The 23063-nt window shown below is 42.7% G+C and overlaps 1 protein-coding gene across 10 annotated transcripts in view; it reads right to left on the bottom strand.

Moving 5' to 3' along the window:
- Positions 1 to 23063, bottom strand: part of tenm4 (teneurin transmembrane protein 4) — a 649554-nt gene that overhangs the window by 342348 nt on the left and 284143 nt on the right. For 6 of the 10 annotated variants that reach the window (XM_045704148.1, XM_045704149.1, XM_045704150.1 and 3 more), the window contains 3 exons: positions 19754 to 19828; positions 18893 to 18994; positions 15931 to 16166 (listed from right to left, as the gene is read on the bottom strand). In XM_045704148.1, the coding sequence (XP_045560104.1) occupies positions 15931 to 16166; positions 18893 to 18994; positions 19754 to 19828 (413 nt within the window). The remainder of the gene's footprint in view (positions 1 to 15930; positions 16167 to 18892; positions 18995 to 19753; positions 19829 to 23063) is intronic. The other 4 variants (XM_045704157.1, XM_045704153.1, XM_045704156.1 and 1 more) reach the window with 2 other exon arrangements.

The following is a 23063-nucleotide window of genomic DNA, read 5'->3' as shown; positions in this document are numbered from 1 at the left end:
GACAGGGGGACAGGGAGATACAGGGAGATGGAGGGACAGAGTGATAGAGGGATAGAGGGATGAGGGACGGAGGGATAGAGGGACAGAGGGACAGGGAGATGGAGGGATAGAGGGACAGAGGGACAGGGGGACAGAGGGACAGGGGGATAGAGGGACAGGGGGTTAGAGGGACAGGGGGACAGGGGGATAGAGGGACAGGGGGATAGAGGGACAGAGGGACAGGGGGATAGAGGGACAGAGGGACAGGGGGACAGGGGGATAGAGGGACAGAGGGACAGGGGGACAGAGGGACAGGGGGATAGAGGGACAGAGGGACAGGGGGACAGAGGGACAGGGGGATAGAGGGACAGAGGGACGGAGGGACAGGGTGATAGAGGGACAGAGAGACGGAGGGACGGGTGTATAATTGCTTACATTTATGGTCTGATGAGAGATTTATCTGTTATTAATGTTTACTTCCCCAGCTAGCTATGGCAAGAGTTCACACTCTCATTGAGAAAGCAGAAGACTTCCATTGGAATGGAATGAGAGAAATTAAACAGGGCAACAGACAGACAGGCTCATCTCCTAATGACTACTGATTAAACAGGCCTGCAGACAGACAGGTTCATCTCCCAGGAAAGCCAAAAAGATCATCAAGGACAACAACCACCCGAGCCACCGCCTGTTCACCCCGCTATCATCCAGAAGGCGAGGTCAGTACAGGTGCATCAAAGCTGAGAAACCAGAGAGACTGAAAAACAACTTCTATCTCAAGGCCATCAGACTGTTAAATAGCCATCACTAGCCGGCCTCAACCCAATACCCTGGCCTGAACGTAGTCACTGTCACTAGCCGGCTACCACTGTGTTACTCAGCCCTGCACCTTAGAGGCTGCTGCCCTGTGTACATAGTCATGGAAACACTGGTCACTTTAATAATGTTTACATACTGTTTTACTCATTTCATATGTATATATACTGTATTCTAGCTAAGGTCATTCTATTTAACTATTGATGTACATATACTATTCTATCCACGTATTCTACAGATATACTATATATTCTACAGATATACTATATATTCTATCCACGTATTCTACAGATATACTATATATTCTACAGATATACTATATATTCTACAGATATACTATATATTCTATCCACGTATTCTACAGATATACTATATATTCTACAGATATACTATATATTCTACAGATATACTATATATTCTATCCACGTATTCTACAGATATACTATATATTCTACAGATATACTATATATTCTACAGATATACTATATATTCTATCCACGTATTCTACAGATATACTATATATTCTACAGATATACTATATATTCTACAGATATACTATATATTCTATCCACATATTCTACAGATATACTATTTATTCTATCCACGTATTCTACAGATATACTATATATTCTACAGATATACTATATATTCTATCCACGTATTCTACAGATATACTATATATTCTATCCACGTATTCTACAGATATACTATATATTCTACAGATATACTATATATTCTATCCACGTATTCTACAGATATACTATATATTCTACAGATATACTATATATTCTATCCACGTATTCTACAGATATACTATATATTCTACAGATATACTATATATTCTATCCACGTATTCTACAGATATACTATATATTCTACAGATATACTATATATTCTATCCACATATTCTACAGATATACTATATATTCTATCCACATATTCTACAGATATACTATATATTCTATCCACATATTCTACAGATATACTATATATTCTATCCACATATTCTACAGATATACTATATATTCTATCCACATATTCTACAGATATACTATATATTCTACAGATATACTATATATTCTATCCACGTATTCTACAGATATACTATATATTCTACAGATATACTATATATTCTATCCACATATTCTACAGATATACTATATATTCTATCCACATATTCTACAGATATACTATATATTCTATCCACATATTCTACAGATATACTATATATTCTATCCACGTATTCTACAGATATACTATATATTCTATCCACATATTCTACATATATACTATAAATTCTAAAAAAATACTATATATTCTATCCACGTATTCTACAGATATACTATATATTCTATCCACATATTCTACAGATATACTATATATTCTACAGATATACTATATATTCTATCCACGTATTCTACAGATATACTATTTATTCTATCCACATATTCTACAGATATAATATATATTCTACAGATATACTATATATTCTATCCACATATTCTACAGATATACTATACATTCTATCCACGTATTCTACAGATATACTATATATTCTATCCACATATTCTACAGATATACTATATATTCTATCCACATATTCTACAGATATACTATATATTCTATCCATGTATTCTACAGATATACTATATATTCTATCCACATATTCTACAGATATACTATATATTCTATCCACATATTCTACAGATATACTATATATTCTATCCACATATTCTACAGATATACTATATATTCTACAGATATACTATATATTATATCCACATATTCTACAGAAATACTATATATTCTATCCACATATTCTACATATATACTATATATTCTATCCACATATTCTACATATATACTATATATTCTATCAATACAATGTCCATAATGTCTATACACACATATATATATATATATATATATATACTGTATATATACAGTACCAGTCAAAAGTTTGGACACACCTACTCATTCAAGGGTTTTTTCTTTATTTTTTACTATTTTCTACTTTGTATAATAATAGTGAAGACATAAAAACTATGAAATAACACATATGGAATCATGTAGTAACCAAACAAGGGTTAGATAATTCAAAATATATTTTATATTTGAGATTCTTCAAAGTAGCCACCCTTTGCCTTGATGACAGCTTTGCACACTCTTGGCATTCTCTCAACCAGCTTCATGAGAAATGATTTTCCAACAGTCTTGAAGGAGTTCCCACATATGCTGAGCACTTGTTGGCTACTTTTCCTTCACTCTGCGGTCCAACTCATCCCAAACCATCTCAATTGGGTTGAGGTCAGGTGATTGTGGAGGCCAGGTCATCTGATGCAGCACTCCATCACCCTCCTTCTTGGTTTAATAGCCCTTACACAGCCTGGAGGGGTGTTGGGTCATTGTTTTGTTGAAAAACAAATGATAGTCCCACTAAGCCCAAACCAGATGGGATGGCGTATCGCTGCAGAATGCTGTGGTAGCCATGCTGCTTAATTGTGCCTTAAATTCTAAATAAATCACAGACAGTGTCACCAGCAAAGCACCATCACACCTCCTCCTCCATGCTTCACGGTTGGAACCACACATGCAGAGATCATCTGTTCACCTACTCTGCGTCTCACAAAGACATGGCGGTTGGAACCCAAAATCTCAAATCTGGACTCATCAGACCAAAGGACAGATTTCCACCGGTCTAATGTCCATTGCTCGTGTTTCTTGGCCCAAGCAAGTCTCTTCTTCTTATTGATGTCCTTCAGTAGTGGTTTCTTTGCAGCAATTTGACCATGAAGGCCTGATTCACACAGTCTCCTCTGAACAGTTGATGTTGAGATGTGTCTGTTACTTGAACTCTGTGAAGCATTTATTTGGGCTGCAATTTCTGAGGCTGGTAACTCTAATGAACTTATCCTCTGCAGCAGAGGTAACTCTGGGTCTTCCTTTACTGTGGCGGTCCTCATGAGAGCCAGTTTCATCATAGGACTTGATGGTTTTTACAACTGCACTTGAAGAAACGTTCAAAGTTCTTGAAATTTTCCAGATAGACTGACCTTCATGTTTTAAAGTAATGATGGACTGACATTTCTCTTTGCTTATTTGAGTTGTTTTTGCCATAATATGGACTTGGTCCTTTACCAAATAGGGTTATCTTCTGTATACCACCCCTACCTTGTCACAACACAACTGATTGGCTCAAATGCATTAAGAAAGAAAGAAATTCCAAAAATGTACTTTAAAAAAAGATGACCTGTTAATTGAAATGCATTCCAGGTGACTACCTCATGAAGCTGGTTGAGAGAATACCACGAGTGTGCAAAGCAGTCATCAAGGCAAAGGGTGGATACTTTGAAGAATCTCAAATATAAAATATATTTTGATTTGTTTAACACTATTTTGGTTACTACATTATTCCATATGTGTTATTTCATAGTTTTGATGTCTTCACTATTATTCTACAATCTAGAAAATAGTAACAAATAAAGAAAAAAACCCTTCAATGAGTCGGTGTGTCCAAACTTTTGACCGGTAATGTATATATTTATACTCCGGACTCTGACATTTTGCTCGTCCTGATATTTCTGCATTTTCACTTTTAGATTTGTGTTTATTGTTATTACTGCACTGTTGGAGCTAGGAACACAAGCATTTCACTACACCCTCAATAACATTTACTAAACATGTGCATGTGACCAATAACATTTTTTTTTGTTGTTAGTTGTTATCAATATAATTTATATAATTTACTAAAATACTATTATTGTCACGACTTCCACCGAAGTCGTTTCCTCTCCTCATTCGGCGTCACCGGTCTTCTAGCCATCGTCGATCCACTTGTCATTTTCCATTTGTTTTGTCTTGTTTTCCTACACACCTGGTTTCTCATTTCCCTCATTAAGTGTTGTGTATTTAACCCTCTGTTCCCCCCATGTCCTTGTGTGGAATTGTTTGTTTGTGAGTGCTTGTAGTCTATGTTTACTGGTGCGCGTCGGGTTTCGTACCCATGTAGGTTATTTTTATATTGCCGTTGGTTTTGATATTAAACTGCTCCGGCTATTTACCTAGTTCTGCTCTCCTGCGTCTGACTTCACCGCCACCAGTGTTCTGCAACCCCCTTTACAATTATACTATTATTTCCTTATTAGTTTGTTGTGAAGATATTTATTTCCATTGATAAACCCCCCCCCTGACGAATCAATGAACAGGGGTGTTATCAGTACAATTACTGTACATTATATAATATACTGGATAAAGTGTTGTTGACAGAGCAGCCAGAACACTAGCATTAAAAATATAGACTACACCATCTCTGTAGATCAACATGTCTACAGGAAGACTATAATCTCTGTAGATCAACATGTCTACAGGAAGACTATAATCTCTGTAGATCAACATGTCTACAGGAAGACTATATAATCTCTGTAGATCAACATGTCTACAGGAAGACTACACCATCTCTACAGGAAGACTATATAATCTCTGTAGATCAACATGTCTAGAGGTTTTTGTACGTCTCCTAAATCCTACTGTGTGTTTTGATGACTTTGCTTGAGCTGGCAAGTTGTCTTTCTCCTAGTAATCTTTTGCTGAAAGCTGGTTGATATTTTCAAAGATAAAAAGCAATCCAAAATAAAAAAATAAATAATAGTAGTTTCAGCAAGAATACGGGTCAGTATATCAAAAGTACCGAATCATTTGTCAAATGGGACTGTGAGGCTCAGAAGTACCTGTCAGTTCTCTGCTATACCAGCCAGCCTACACGATCTGTCATCTCCTGTCAGAGAGAGAGAGAGGGTAAAGGCTACAGATGTTGTGTTGCAAACGGCACCCTATTCCCTACACACAGTGCACTACCTTCGACTGGGGCCCATAGGGCTCTGTACTGCACTACGTAGTGATTAGGGTGCTATTTGGGACGCATCCAGACACTTCTGAGGGTATAGGCTACTGATGGACTCTCATAGATTTCTGGCTATATGGGTTACGGCCACTGATGGACTTCTATAAGGAACACATCTCCACATATCTAAAGCACCACAATAAATCTATCAACCACTCCAAACACACATTGAAATAATGTCAATACTGGCAGAAAAACCCCTAGAAATCCCACAAGCCTCTCGCTGAAAGCCCTGAGATGTATAAAGAGGTCCTACAGGTCCTGCTGAAGCAAAACCACAGAGGATCAACAACTATAGTCCAGCCTCTCTATAGCCCGTCTCTCTATAGTCCAGCCTCTCTATAGCCCAGTATCTCTATAGTCCAGCCTCTCTATAGCCCGTCTCTCTATAGTCCATCCTCTCTATAGCCCGTCTCTCTATAGTCCAGCCTCTCTATAGCCCAGTATCTCTATAGTCCAGCCTCTCTACAGCCCAGCCTCTCTATAGCCCAGCCTCCCTATAGCCCAGCCTCTCTATAGCCCAGCCTCTCTATAGCCCGTCTCTCTATAGTCCAGCCTCTCTATAGCCCAGTATCTCTATAGTCCAGCCTCTCTACAGCCCAGCCTCTCTATAGCCCAGCCTCTCTATAGCCTGTCTCTCTATAGTCCAGCCTCTCTATAGCCCAGCCTCTCTATAGCCCAGCCTCTCTATAGCCCAGTCTCCCTATAGCCCAGCCTCTCTATAGCCCAGACTCTCTATAGCCCAGCCTCCCTATAGCCCAGCCTCTCTATAGCCCAGCCTCTCTATAGCCCGTCTCTCTATAGTCCAGCCTCTCTATAGCCCAGTATCTCTATAGTCCAGCCTCTCTACAGCCCAGCCTCTCTATAGCCCAGCCTCTCTATAGCCCAGCCTCTCTATAGCCCAGCCTCTCTATAGCCCAGCCTCCCTATAGCCCAGCCTCTCTATAGCCCAGCCTCTCTATAGCCCAGCCTCTCTATAGCCCAGCCTCCCTATATCCCAGTCTCTCTATCGTCCAGCCTCTCTATAGCCCAGCCTCCCTATAGCCCAGCCTCCCTATAGCCCAGCCTCTCTATAGCCCAGCCTCTCTATAGCCCAGCCTCCCTATAGCCCAGCCTCCCTATAGCCCAGCCTCCCTATAGCCCAGCCTCCCTACAGCCCAGCCTCCCTACAGCCCAGCCTCTCTACAGCCCAGCCTCCCTATAGCCCAGCCTCCCTATAGCCCAGTCTCCCTATAGCCCAGCCTCCCTATAGCCCAGCCTCCCTACAGCCCAGCCTCTCTATAGCCCAGCCTCTCTATAGCCCAGCCTCCCTATAGCCCAGCCTCCCTATAGCCCAGCCTCTCTATAGCCCAGCCTCCCTATAGCCCAGCCCCTCTATAGCCCAGCCTCCCTATAGCCCAGCCTCCCTATAGCCCAGCCTCTCTATAGCCCAGCCTCCCTATAGCCCAGCCTCCCTATAGCCCAGCCTCCCTATAGCCCAGCCTCTCTATAGCCCAGCCTCTCTATAGCCCAGCCTCTCTATAGACCAGCCTCTCTATAGCCCAGCCTCCCTATAGCCCAGCCTCCCTATAGCCCAGTCTCCCTATAGCCCAGCCTCCCTATAGCCCAGCCTCCCTACAGCCCAGCCTCTCTATAGCCCAGCCTCTCTATAGCCCAGCCTCCCTATAGCCCAGCCTCCCTATAGCCCAGCCTCTCTATAGCCCAGCCTCCCTATAGCCCAGCCCCTCTATAGCCCAGCCTCCCTATAGCCCAGCCTCCCTATAGCCCAGCCTCTCTATAGCCCAGCCTCCCTATAGCCCAGCCTCCCTATAGCCCAGTCTCCCTATAGCCCAGCCTCCCTATAGCCCAGCCTCTCTATAGCCCAGCCCCTCTATACCCCACCTACCCCCCCCACACCACCCCTCCTACCCCCCCACACCACCCACCAACACCCCTACTCCCCCCCACCACCCCACCAACACCCCTACTCCCCCCCACCACCCCACCAACACCCCTACTCCCCCCCACACCACCCCACCTACCCCCACCCCCCCACACACCACCCCACCTACCCCCCCACACCACCCCACCAACACCCCTACTCCCCCCCCACACCACCCCACCTACCCCTACTCCTCAACCAATAGAGACATTTCATCTCACAAAGCTGTACCGGACTGGGGCCGGGCCGGAGCAAAACCACGTTACAAGTCAAAACATCTGTCAGAGGGGTATAATTGGGTTCATTAGAGGCTCCAGACGGAGTTTCAAATTACAGCCCTCAATAATTAATTGCACTTGAAATTAAATATATTTTCTCATCAGTGTTTAATTAAACATGGGCTCTGTCCCAGATGGTAATCTATTCCCAATAGTGCACTCGTTTTGAGCCCTTCAAAAGCCCTATGGGCCCTGGGCAACAAAAAAGAAAAGAAAAGTTGAGCACTTCATAGGGAATAGGGTGGTATTTATGACAGAGCCATTGTCTGCTTGTTCTTGATTGGAACGCCAGATTCTCAGGGTGAGGTTTCCAGACGTGTTTATTTGCGGAGGTGGGATGGTGTGTGTGTGTGTGTGTGTGTGTGTGTGTGTGTGATGGTGGGATGGTGGGATGGTGTGTGTGTGTGTGTGTGTGTGCACGCGTGTGTGTGTGTGTGTGTGTGTGTGTGTGTGTGTGTGTGTGTGTGCGGGATGGTGTGATGGTGTGTGTGTGTGTGTGTGTGTGTGTGTGTGTGTGTGTGTGTGTGTGTGTGTGTGTGTGTGTGTGTCTGTGTCTGTGTGTGTGTCTGTGTGTGTGTGTGTGTGTGTGTGCGTGCGTGATGGTAGGATGGTGTGTGTGTGTGTGTGTGTGTGTGTCTGTGTGTGTGTCTGTGTCTGTGTGTGTGTGTGTGTGTGCGTGCGTGATGGTAGGATGGTGTGTGTGTGTGTGTGTGTGTGTGTGTGTGTGTGATGGTAGGATGGTGTGTGTGTGTGTGTGTGTGTGTGTGTGTGTGTGTCTGTGTGTGTGTCTGTGTCTGTGTGTGTGTGTGTGTGTGTGCGTGCGTGATGGTAGGATGGTGTGTGTGTGTGTGTGTGTGTGTGTGTGTGTGTGTGTGTGTGTGTGTGTGTGTGTGTGTGTAGACTCAGATTTTGAGGAGGTTTGTTATTACATCGTGATTAAACTGCATCAGGGCCGGTGGTGATCTTTGTCGCGTGGCAAGGTCACTAAACTTAGACATTTAGACCCACACGGCTAATAATTACATGCTCAGATATGGGCATATCCAATCAGCATCCACCCCAACGTCCAGCTATAGAGAGAGTCACTCACCATCATCTCAGTAATGTTGCTACACTACTAATATGACTACTAGCTACAGTATAAATCACTCACAAGCCAATTTAGCCTGCTAGCTATAGTATAAACCACCCAATTTAGCCTGCTAGCTATAGTATAAACCACCCAATTTAGCCTGCTAGCTATAGTATAAACCACCCACCACCCAATTTAGCCTGCTAGCTATAGTTTAAACCACCCAATTTAGCCTGCTAGCTATAGTATAAACCACCCAATTTAGCCTGCTAGCTATAGTATAAACCACCCAATTTAGCCTACTAGCTATAGTATAAACCACCCAATTTAGCCTGCTAGCTATAGTATAAACCACCCAATTTAGCCTGCTAGCTATAGTATAAACCACCCAATTTAGCCTACTAGCTATAGTATAAACCACCCAATTTAGCCTGCTAGCTATAGTATAAACCACCCAATTTAGCCTGCTAGCTATAGTATAAACCACCCAATTTAGCCTGCTAGCTATAGTATAAACCACCCACCACCCAATTTAGCCTGCTAGCTATAGTATAAACCACCCAATTTAGCCTGCTAGCTATAGCATAAATCACTCACCAGCCAATTTAGCCTGCTAGCTATAGTTTAAACCACCCAATTTAGCCTGCTAGCTATAGTATAAATCACCCACCACCCAATTTAGCCTGCTAGCTATAGTATAAACCACCCACCATCCAATTTAGCCTGCTAGCTACAGTATAAACCACCCACCATCCAATTTAACCTGCTAGCTACAGTATAAACCACCCACCATCCAATTTAGCCTGCTAGCTATAGTATAAACCACCCACCATCCAATTTAGCCTGCTAGCTACAGTATAAACCACCCACCATCCAATTTAGCCTGCTAGCTATAGTATAAACCACCCACCACCCAATTTAGCCTGCTAGCTATAGTATAAACCACCCACCACCCAATTTAGCCTGCTAGCTACAGTATAAATCACCATTTAGCCTGCTAGCTACAGTATAAATCACCATTTAGCCTACTAGCTATAGTATAAACCACCCACCACCCAATGTAGACTACTAGCTATAGTATAAATCACCCACCATCCAATTTAGCCTTCTAGCTATAAAATACATCCCCCACCACCCAATTTAGCCTGCTAGCTACAGTATAAATCACCCACCACCCAATTTAGCCTGCTAGCTACAGTATAAATCACCCACCACCCAATTTAGTCTTCTAGCTATAGTATAAACCACCCAATTTAGCCTGCTAGCTATAGTATAAATCACCCACCACCCAATTTAGCCTACTAGCTATAGTATAAATCACTCACCACCCAATTTAGCCTGCTAGCTACAGTATAAATCACCCACCACCCAATGTAGCTACCCATATAAATATAATCCAGATCATTAACATGAACAGCCAGCAGGGAGAGAACTAAACCAACAATGTTTTGAATGATAAGTAAAATCATTATAGACGATCCAGGCAATGAAAAGAGAAATGAATAATCAGTAGAGCCCTTTAGGAAGAAATAGAAATGTGATGGAGACTGACTCAGTGATCAGCTAGGATGTGTTATGGTCTGGAGACTGACTCAGCTGGGATGTGTTATGGTCTGGAGACTGACTCAGTGATCAGCTAGGATGTGTTATGGTCTGGAGACTGACTCAGTGATCAGCTAGGATGTGTTATGGTCTGGAGACTGACTCAGCTGGGATGTGTTATGGTCTGGAGACTGACTCAGCTGGGATGTGTTATGGTCTGGAGACTGACTCAGCTAGGATGTGTTATGGTCTGGAGACTGACTCAGTGATCAGCTAGGATGTGTTATGGTATGGAGACTGACTCAGCTAGGATGTGTTATGGTCTGGAGACTGACTCAGTGATCAGCTAGGATGTGTTATGGTCTGGAGACTGACTCAGCTAGGATGTGTTATGGTCTGGAGACTGACTCAGTGATCAGCTAGGATGTGTTATGGTCTGAAGACTGACTCAGTGATCAGCTAGGATGTGTTATGGTCTGGAGACTGACTCAGCTAGGATGTGTTATGGTCTGGAGACTGACTCAGTGATCAGCTAGGATGTGTTATGGTCTGGAGACTGACTCAGTGATCAGCTAGGATGTGTTATGGTCTGGAGACTGACTCAGCTAGGATGTGTTATGGTCTGGAGACTGACTCAGCTAGGATGTGTTATGGTCTGGAGACTGACTCAGTGATCAGCTAGGATGTGTTATGGTATGGAGACTGACTCAGCTAGGATGTGTTATGGTCTGGAGACTGACTCAGTGATCAGATAGGATGTGTTATGGTCTGGAGACTGACTCAGTGATCAGCTAGGATGTGTTATGGTCTGGAGACTGACTCAGTGATCAGCTAGGATGTGTTATGGTCTGGAGACTGACTCAGTGATCAGCTAGGATGTGTTATGGTCTGGAGACTGACTCAGTAGTAATGACTCAGTGATCAGCTAGGATGTGTTATGGTCTGGAGACTGACTCAGTGATCAGCTAGGATGTGTTATGGTATGGAGACTGACTCAGTGATCAGCTAGGATGTGTTATGGTATGGAGACTGACTCAGCTAGGATGTGTTATGGTCTGGAGACTGACTCAGTGATCAGCTAGGATGTGTTATGGTCTGGAGACTGACTCAGCTAGGATGTGTTATGGTCTGGAGACTGACTCAGTGATCAGCTAGGATGTGTTATGGTATGGAGACTGACTCAGCTAGGATGTGTTATGGTCTGGAGACTGACTCAGTGATCAGCTAGGATGTGTTATGGTCTGGAGACTGACTCAGTGATCAGCTAGGATGTGTTATGGTCTGAAGACTGACTCAGTGATCAGCTAGGATGTGTTATGGTCTGGAGACTGACTCAGCTAGGATGTGTTATGGTCTGGAGACTGACTCAGTGATCAGCTAGGATGTGTTATGGTCTGGAGACTGACTCAGTGATCAGCTAGGATGTGTTATGGTCTGGAGACTGACTCAGTGATCAGATAGGATGTGTTATGGTCTGGAGACTGACTCAGTGATCAGCTAGGATGTGTTATGGTCTGGAGACTGACTCAGTAGTAATGACTCAGTGATCAGCTAGGATGTGTTATGGTCTGGAGACTGACTCAGTGATCAGCTAGGATGTGTTATGGTATGGAGACTGACTCAGTGATCAGCTAGGATGTGTTATGGTATGGAGACTGACTCAGCTAGGATGTGTTATGGTCTGGAGACTGACTCAGTGATCAGCTAGGATGTGTTATGGTATGGAGACTGACTCAGCTAGGATGTGTTATGGTCTGGAGACTGACTCAGTGATCAGCTAGGATGTGTTATGGTCTGGAGACTGACTCAGTGATCAGCTAGGATGTGTTATGGTCTGAAGACTGACTCAGTGATCAGCTAGGATGTGTTATGGTCTGGAGACTGACTCAGCTAGGATGTGTTATGGTCTGGAGACTGACTCAGTGATCAGCTAGGATGTGTTATGGTCTGGAGACTGACTCAGTGATCAGCTAGGATGTGTTATGGTCTGGAGACTGACTCAGTGATCAGATAGGATGTGTTATGGTATGGAGACTGACTCAGCTAGGATGTGTTATGGTCTGGAGACTGACTCAGTGATCAGCTAGGATGTGTTATGGTCTGGAGACTGACTCAGCTAGGATGTGTTATGGTCTGGAGACTGACTCAGTGATCAGCTAGGATGTGTTATGGTCTGAAGACTGACTCAGTGATCAGCTAGAATGTGTTATGGTCTGGAGACTGACTCAGCTAGGATGTGTTATGGTCTGGAGACTGACTCAGTGATCAGCTAGGATGTGTTATGGTCTGGAGACAGACTCAGCTAGGATGTGTTATGGTCTGGAGACTGACTCAGTGATCACCTAGGATGTGTTATGGTCTGGAGACTGACTCAGCTAGGATGTGTTATGGTCTGGAGACTGACTCAGTGATCAGCTAGGATGTGTTATGGTCTGGAGACTGACTCAGCTAGGATGTGTTATGGTCTGGAGACTGACTCAGTGATCAGCTAGGATGTGTTATGGTCTGGAGACTGACTCAGTGATCAGCTAGGATGTGTTATGGTCTGGAGACTGACTCAGTGATCAGATAGGATGATCATAATGGAGACCGACTCAGCTAGGATGTGTGTGGCTGTCTGCGTCTCCTCCTAGCGCAGGATGAATACGCAAATGAGTGACTAGGCTATCCTTTCCCAATCTTCTGCTGAATAAACCTCCATCTTATTCCCCTCTGTGAGATTGAATTTAACGACGATGGAACAATTTCTATGTTAAATAGGTGCGGCTGTATATATCGGCATTCAAATGCATACTACCTGGTCAAATAATATAAAATAGCTTTTCTGAGTGTCGTCTTCCAGCATGTGTTCACTGTCTGTCTGTCTGTCTGTCTGTCTGTCTGTCTGTCTGTCTGTCTGTCTGTCTGTCTGTCTGTCTGTCTGTCTGTCTGTCTGTCTGTCTGTCTGTCTGTCTGTCTGTCTGTCGGTGCGTGCGTGCGTGCGTGCGTGCGTGCATCATGTTTGCGTAGCTACATATGTAAGACATTATGTGTTGCTGGACTGAAAAATAAGTAAAATTGACATCAGAAAAGACCACACACCACCACAGGGTAGACAACAGAAAATAAAAGAGGCCAAATATCATCCTCATCATAATAATAATAATAACAATAATAATAATAATAATAGTATTAATAATAATAGTAATAATAATAATAGTAATAATACTAATAATAATATAATAATAGTATTAATAATAATATAATAATAATAATAGTAATAATAATAATAGTAATAATACTAATAATACTAATACTAATAGTAATACCAGTAATAATAATAATAATAACAATAATAATAATAATAATACTAATAATAGTAATAATTCTAATAACAGTAATAATAATGGTAATAATAGTAATAATAATAATAATAATAATAATAGTAATATAATAATAATAATAATAATAACAGTAATAATAATGGTAATAATAGTAATAATAATAATAATAATAATAGTAATATAATAATAATAACAATAACAATAATAGTAATAATAATAATATTAATAATAACAATTATAATAATACGTATTATAATAATAATAATAATAATATAATAATAATAACAATAACAATAATAGTAATAATAATAATATTAATAATAACAATTATAATAATACGTATTATAATAATAATAATAATAGTAATAATACTAATACTAATAGTAATAGTAATAATAATAATAATAATAACAATAATAACAGTAATAATACTAATAATAGTAATAATTCTAATAACAGTAATAATAATGGTAATAATAGTAATAATAATAATAATAATAATAGTAATATAATAATAATAACAATAACAATAATAGTAATAATAATAATATTCATAATAACAATTATAATAATACGTATTATAATAATAATAATAATAATATAATAATAATAATAAAAATAACAATAATAAAAATAAAATAATAATAATAAATATTAATAATAATTATAATAATTATTATAATAATAATAATATTAATAATGACAATAGAGAGCTAGACTACATTAGACTACACTCCACCACTAACCAATTACTGGGCCTCCATGAAGAGCTAGACTACATTACAGCATTACTACACCACTGATAAATGGCTGGGCCTCCCTGAAGAGCTAGACTACATTACAGCATTACTACACCACTGATAAATGGCTGGGCCTCCCTGAAGAGCTAGACTACATTACAGCATTACTACACCACTGATAAATGGCTGGGCCTCCCTGAAGAGCTAGACTACATTACAGCATTACTACACCACTGATAAATGACTGGGCCTCCCTGAAGAGCTAGACTACATTACAGCATTACTACACCACTGACCAGACTCATCATCCCTGACCAGACTCATCATCCCTGACCAGACTCATCATCCCTGACCAGACTCATCATCCCTGAACAGACTCAATCATCCCTGACCAGACTCATCCCCCTTGACCAGACTCATCATCCCTGACCAGGCTCAATCATCCCTGACCAGACTCATCATCCCTGAACAGACTCAATCATCCCTGACCAGACTCATCCCCCTTGACCAGACTCATCATCCCTGACCAGACTCAATCATCCCTGACCAGACTCATCATCCCTGAACAGACTCAATCATCACTGACCAGACTCAATCATATCAGTCTATTACATGCTAATGTTATTTATGTTTGGTTGAAAATTAAATATTATCTCAGACATTCTGATTTACTCTCGATACAATCGTATTCAGATACTGCTACAGATAGCAGAGTCCACTACATTCCACTCCACAACAGGGAAAACAGAATGGACCACAGCCTTTTGACTGTGGCTGGAGAGAGAGGTGGATAGGGGGGTGGAAGCGGAAGGGAATGTAGGACAGCTGGATAGGGGAAGGGAGAGGTGGGAAGGAAAAGGGAGGTGGATAAGGAGGGGAGAGGAGAGGAGGCAGGCGAGAGGAGGGGAATGAGGGCGAGGGTAGGGTGACGGGAGGGAGGGAGGGTGGGGGAGAGGAGAAAAAGGGAGGGAAGGGAAGGAAGGATGATGCAGAGGAGGTGGGGTGAAGGATGATAAATGTTTACCAATGAAGTAAGTCAGGAGGAGAGGAGAGGAGAGGAGGATAGAGGAGAGGAGAGGCAGAGGAGAGGAGAGGAGAGGAGAGGAGAGGAGAGGAGAGGAGAGGAGAGGAGAGGAGAGGAGAGGAGAGGAGAGGAGAGGAGAGGAGAGGAGAGGAGAGGAGAGGAGAGGAGAGGAGAGGAGAGGAGAGGAGAGGAGAGGAGAGGAGGATAGAGGCGAGGAGAGAGGAGAGGCGAGGAGAGGAGAGGAGAGGAGAGGAGAGGAGAGGAGAGGAGAGGAGAGGAGAGGAGAGGAGAGGAGAGGAGAGGAGAGGCAGAGGAGAGGAGAGGAGAGGTTGACTCACCGATGAAGTAGGCAAGCAGGAACACCAGCGTGACGGAGGTGAGGATGGCGCTGAGAGCCGCACATTTCCAGTTGCAGTGCTTGTAGGGCTTCTTCAGGCTGAACGCCGGTCTGGAGAAGGTGTTTCTGGGTAACGGTCGAGGTGGCGGGGAGTAGACCGTGCTGGAGGTCAAAGGGTAACCCGGTGATGTCGTACAATACATTGGAGACGTCCCCCCTGGCTTAAACAGGAAGTGCCTACAGAAAGGAGACAGTCTCTCAGAGTCGTTGTCCTTCCTACCTGTTCCAGAGGACACAATCCTAACTTTAAATCAGTGTGTGTGTAACTCTGACATCATCCTCTCGAATGGCACCATATTGCCTCTATAGAGCAGTTCTTTAGACCAGGCCACATTGATGTCAATGGGACATTTGCACCAGAACCATGAGTTTATACACACAGACGTGAAGATAGGATTCATCCCAGGGAAGGCATTTTATACCATCCTTACAATAACATTATATAGATATAATTATCAAACAGGGAAGTGAATTGGAAGAACAGTTCCTTTTTACTGGTCAGTAACTCTTTCTGCTGTTGCCATAGCCACTCGGCGGGCTAGGTTACCAAGAACGCTCGGGAAAACACTCGGAACAGAGCGGGGTTTTGTCCAATCGAAACGGGGGGGGGGGATCAATATAAAATCTAATTTACAGCACTAGTGACCGCAGCAGGCCTCCTGTTAATTCATGACTCTGTGGTAATTCACTCTCCACATGTCAGAGGATCACTCCACAGGGTAGCAGGCACTATGTGTCCCAAATTATACCTTATTCCCCATATGTAGTGCACTACTTTAGACCAGGGACCCATAGAGCTCTGCTCAGAAGTAGTACACTATAAAGGGAATAAGGGTGCCATTTGGAACGGAGAACTGCTGTATAAATATATAGTCTGCTGAGGCTGAGGATAATGCATTGCATAGGAGGGTGAGTAGCCGGGCTGTGTATTAGTCCTGGGTATGGCTACTTCCTGGTACGACGGGTCCATCACAGAGGCAGGTTCGGCTGACACGTTAACGGGACGTTTCCAGAGATATGGTGACACGCATGTAAATGGATGGGCGGCACGTATTGTATGAAGTCACTGGAACCATGTTTTATGGAAAACACCGCCTGTAAAAAAATACCAAATATGTCAGACGTTTGCTGTTTGCTAAAGGGGTAGAAAGCAACCCGATCACATCGCGTGAAGTGTATTCGTCAGACAAAAAACAGACTTTATCGAACGGATCGTGGTATTACCAATTGTTCGTCGCGTTAACCTCTCTAAGGTAGGGGGCAGTATTTTCACGGCCGGATGAAAAACGTACCCAAATTAAACGGCTTACTACTCGGGCCCAGGACCCAGGAACTACAATATGCATATTATTAGTAGATTTGGATAGAAAACACTCTGAAGTTTCTAAAACTGTTTGAATGATGTCTGTGAGTATAACAGAACTCATATGGCAGGCAAAAACCTGAGAAAAATCTAACCAGGAAGTGAGAATTCTGGTGCTTGTAGTCCTTTCAAGTCATTGCCTATCAAACACACAGTGACTTAGGGTTCATTTTGCACTTCCTAAGGCTTCCACTAGATGTCAACAGTCTTTAGAAAGTTGTTTTAACGCGTCTATGATGAACAGAGAGCGAACAGAGGAAGTTGGAAGTTGTTGACTCAGGAAGGTACTGGCGTTCATTGGCGCGCATTCACGTGAGAGTTAGCTGTGTTCCAAAACATTTTTCAAGACATTGCAATCGTCCGGTTGGAATATTATTGAAGTTCTAAGTGATAAAGGCCCTAAAGATTGATGCTATACAACGTTTGACATGTTTGAACGAATGTAAATAGAACTTTTTTTTACTTTTTGTCGTGACATTTTCCGCGAGCTTCCTACATTTGGAGTAGCTAACTGAACGCGCTAACAACAAGGAGCTATTTGGACATAAATTATGGAGTTTATCGAACAAAACAACATTTATTGTGGACCTGGGATTCCTGGAAGTGCCTTCTGATGAAGATCATCAAAGCTAAGTGAATATTTCTAATGCTATTTATGATTTTAGATGACTCCAAAATGGAGGGTATTTGTATTGCCTGGTGTATGTTTCTGAGCGCCGTACTCAGATTATTGCAAAGTGTGCTTTCCCCGTGAAGCTTTATTGAAATCTGTCACAGCGGTTGCATAAAGGAGATGTTCATCTACAATTCTTAGAATAACAGTTTAATATTTTATCAACGTTTATGGTGAGTATTTTTGTAAATTGTTGTGCTGATTCACCGGCAGTATTGGAGGCAAAATATTTTCTGAACATCACGCGCCAATGTAAAATGGGGTTTATGGATATAAATATGAACTTTATCGAACAAAAAATGCATGTATTGTGTAACATGATGTCCTAGGAGTGTCATCTGATGAAGATTGTCAAAGGTTAGTGCATAATTTTAGCTGGTTTTCTGGTTTTTGTGACGCCTGTCCTTGCTAGGAAAATGGCTGCGTGCTTTTTCTTGTGTTGGAACTGTCCTAACATAATCTAACTTTATGCTTTCGCCGTAAAGCCTTTTTGAAATCGGACAATGTGGTTACATTAAGGAGACGTGTACCTTTAAAATGGTGTAAAATAGTCCTTTGTTTGAGAACTTTGAATTATGACATTTTGTGGTTTTGAATTTGGCGCTCTGATTTTTCACTGGCTGTTGAATAGTGTGAACCGTGGGACCTGCCCAAGAGAGGTTAAATATCATCCACAATAACACACAACGTCAGTGTCTGAAACTAAATTGAGTTAGGCGTTTAAATAATTAGCAGTGTCTCTACATTTCAAGGCGGTTGATGATGACGTCACAACATGCAAAGTGTCGTGTGCAAAGCCGATCAAGATCTTGTCGTCACGGTGAGCAGCCAGACGGCGCACGAGATAGTGAGCGTCATGCAACATACCCGTCGTTGTACGGGGCAGCCTCCCTGCGTGCGGTACCCAGAATGTCCATCTCTATAGGGTAGTCCTGTAAAGTCTCTAGGAATGCCTGCTTTGCTATGTTTCTACACACCGACAGCACATGGAGACATGGAGATGAAGCAGACATGAGTGAGACGTGAACAAACATGCGTTTCATACTGAAATACAGATGCAAGACAACAAGAATGTGATCACCAAACATCAACAACAAAAGGAGACATCCAGATAGACACAGTCACAAAGACAAAGAAATCAAAAAAACCCTTATGGAACTATTCCAGTGCAGGAAGCGTCGTTAGAACAACAGCGTTGTTAGAACGGCTAGAGAACGCCTAGAGAACGTCTAGATAACATCTAGAGAACGTCCAGATAACATCTAGAGAACATCTAGAGGACGTCTAGAGAACGTCTAGAGAGCATCTAGAGAGCATCTAGAGAGCGTCTAGATAACATCTAGAGAACGTCCAGATAACATCTAGAGAACATCTAGAGAACGTCTAGAGAACGTCTAGAGAGCATCTAGAGAGCATCTAGAGAGCGTCTAGATAACATCTAGAGAACACCTAGAGAATGTCTAGATAACATCTAGATAACATCTAGAGAACGTCCAGATAACATCTAGAGAACATCTAGAGAACGTCTAGAGAGCATCTAGAGAACGTCCAGATAACATCTAGAGAACGTCAAGAGAACGTCTAGAGAGCATCTAGAGAGCGTCTAGAGAGTGTCTAGAGAACATCTAGAGAACGTCCAGATAACATCTAGTGAACATCCAAAGAGCGTCTAGAGAACATCAAGAGAACGTCTCCTTCCCTCCGACTCCCCCTAGGGAATCTTCATACCTGGTATTGTACGACCCCTGCCCTTCTCTGCATGCGTCCTGTTCTCCTCTGATAAACATTAGAGTATTCTGGCTCCTTCATGGGGTCGAGGAGGTGAGAAGAAAAACAATGTCAGGACTTAGTTTCAGGATGAAACCCACTTTACTGTAACACTGTAATAATCTCCAACATACTATAACACTTCGTCACTTTATAATGCCCGTTCTGTACATTTCATTCATAACACTGTGTTACAGACGTCATCTTCCTTGCTGACATTGAAGAGGAGAATGGCAAGCTCAACAAATATGTGTGTTCTATTCAGAGTCACTTAGCACGCCCTGAAAAACTGTGATTGGTTGGCTCCCTGCACTATAGAGAGTAGAGCATCGTTCCATAAGGGAACACTGTAGGTACAATGCAGATGGAAGAAATGAACCATCCACATGCAACATCAAGGTGCGGGGCAGGCTGAGACTGGAGCTGAGACTGGAGCTGAGACTGGAGCTGAGACTGGGGCTGAGACTGGGGCTGAGACTGGGGCTGAGACTGGGGTTGAGACTGGAGCTGAGACTGGAGCTGAGACTGGAGCTGAGACTGGAGCTGAGACTGGGGCTGAGACTGGGGCTGAGACTGGAGCTGAGACTGGAGCTGAGACTGGGGCTGAGACTGGGGCTGAGACTGGGGGGCTGAGACTGGAGCTGAGACTGGAGCTGAGACTGGAGCTGAGACTGGAGCTGAGACTGGGGCTGAGACTGGGGCTGAGACTGGGGCTGAGACTGGGGCTGAGACTGGAGCTGAGACTGGGGCTGAGACTGGAGCTGAGACTGGAGCTGAGACTGGGGCTGAGACTGGGGCTGAGACTGGGGCTGAGACTGGGGCTGAGACTGGGGCTGAGACTGGAGCTGAGACTGGAGCTGAGACTGGGGCTGAGACTGGACAAGAGACTGGGGCTGAGACTGGAGCTGAGACTGGAGCTGAGACTGGGGCTGAGACTGGGGCTGAGACTGGGGCTGAGACTGGGGCTGAGACTGGACAAGAGACTGGAGCTGAGACTGGAGCTGAGACTGGAGCTGAGACTGGAGCTGAGACTGGGGCTGAGACTGGGGCTGAGACTGGGGCTGAGACTGGGGCTGAGACTGGAGCTGAGACTGGAGCTGAGACTGGGGCTGAGATTGGAGCAAGTGAAACATGTGAAACTTGTTGTTGTGTTTTTGGGCCCATGGCATGGTGCTCCAGGCCGCTAGCGAGGTCTGTTGGTTGGCATGGTGATCCAGGCCGCTAGCGAGGTCTGTTGGTTGTTTCACAAACCCCTCGCTCCAGGGACCAGATTACATTTTTTATAAAGAAGAGAGAGAGAAACATAATGAGAGGGAGAAAGACAGACAGAATGAGAGATTGAGAGAGAGAGAGAGAGAGAGAAACATAATGAGAGGGAGAAAGACAGACAGAATGAGAGATTGAGAGAGAGAGAGAGAGAGAGAGAGAGAGAGAGAGAGAGAGAGAGAGAGGAGATAGAGAGGAGAGAGGAGAGAGAGAGAGAGAGAGAGAGGGCAGAGCGAGGGGAGAGAGAGGTGAGAGCGAGAGAGAGAGAGAGGGGAGAGGGAGAGAGGAGAGAGAGAGAGAAACATAATGAGAGGGAGAGAGGGGAGAGAGAGGGGAGAGAGAGAGAGAGAGGGCAGAGCGAGGGGAGAGAGAGAGAGAGAGGGCAGAGCGAGGGGAGAGAGAGGTGAGAGCGAGAGAGAGAGAGGGGAGAGAGGAGAGAGCGAGAGAGAGAGAGAGAGGGGAGAGAGAGGGAGAGAGAGAGAGAGAGAGAGAGAGGGCAGAGCGAGGGGAGAGAGAGGTGAGAGCGAGAGAGGAGACAGAGAGAGCGAGAGAGAGAGAGAGAGGGGAGAGAGAGGGGAGAGAGAGGGAGAGAGAGGGCAGAGCGAGGGGAGAGAGAGGTGAGAGCGAGAGAGGAGACAGAGAGAGAGAGGAGACAGAGAGAGAGAGAGAGAGGGAGAGAGAGGGGAGAGAGAGAGGGAGAGAGAGCGAGGGGGGAGAGAGGTGAGAGCGAGAGAGGAGACAGAGGGAGAGAGAGAGAGAGGGAGAGAGAGAGAGGAGACAGAGAGAGAGAGAGAGAGGGAGAGAGAGAGAGGAGACAGAGAGAGAGAGAGAGAGAGAGAGAGAGAGAGAGATCCGTTCCATTCCAGCTAAGAGAGATGAGAGGACCATTCTAATGCTATTAAACAAGTTAAAATGACAGTCGATGTGGATATTACTAATGGTTGGATATTACTAATGGTTGGATATTACTAATGGTTGGATATTACTAATGGTTGGATATTACTAATGGTTGGATAGTACTAATGGTTGGATATTATTAATGGTTGGATATTACTAATGGTTGGATATTACTAATGGTTGGATATTATTAATGGTTGGATATTATTAATGGTTGGATATTACTAATGGTTGGATATTATTAATGGATATTACTAATGGTTGGATATTACTAATAGTTGGATATTATTAATGGTTGGATATTACTAATGGATATTACTAATGGTTGGATATTACTAATAGTTGGATATTACTAATGGTTGGATATTATTAATGGATATTACTAATGGTTGGATATTACTAATGGTTGGATATTACTAATGGTTGGATATTACTAATGGATATTACTAATGGTTGGATATTACTAATGGTTGGATATTATTAATGGTTGGATATTATTAATGGTTGGATATTACTAATGGTTGGATATTACTAATGGATATTATTAATGGTTGGATATTACTAATAGTTGGATATTATTAATGGATATTACTAATGGTTGGATATTACTAATAGTTGGATATTATTAATGATTGGATATTACTAATGGTTGGATAATACTTATGGTTGGATAATACTAATGGTTGGATATTACTAATAGTTGGATATTATTAATGGTTGGATATTACTAATGGATATTACTAATGGTTGGATATTACTAATAGTTGGATATTACTAATGGTTGGATATTACTAATGGTTGGATATTACTAATGGATATTACTAATGGTTGGATATTACTAATAGTTGGATATTACTAATGGTTGGATATTACTAATGGTTGGACATTACTAATGGTTGGATATTACTAATGGTTGGATAATACTAATGGTTGGATATTATTAATGGTTGGATATTATTAATGGTTGGATATTACTAATAGTTGGATATTACTAATGGTTGGATATTACTAATGGTTGGATATTACTAATGGTTGGATATTACTAATGGTTGGATATTACTAATGGTTGGATATTACTAATAGTTGGATATTACTAATAGTTGGATAT

This window comes from Salmo salar, chromosome ssa20 (genome assembly GCF_905237065.1).
Source record: "Salmo salar chromosome ssa20, Ssal_v3.1, whole genome shotgun sequence".
Taxonomy (NCBI): domain Eukaryota; kingdom Metazoa; phylum Chordata; class Actinopteri; order Salmoniformes; family Salmonidae; genus Salmo; species Salmo salar.
The sequence above is the reverse complement of the archived record's forward strand: the minus strand, read 5'-3'. Positions and strand labels throughout refer to the sequence as shown.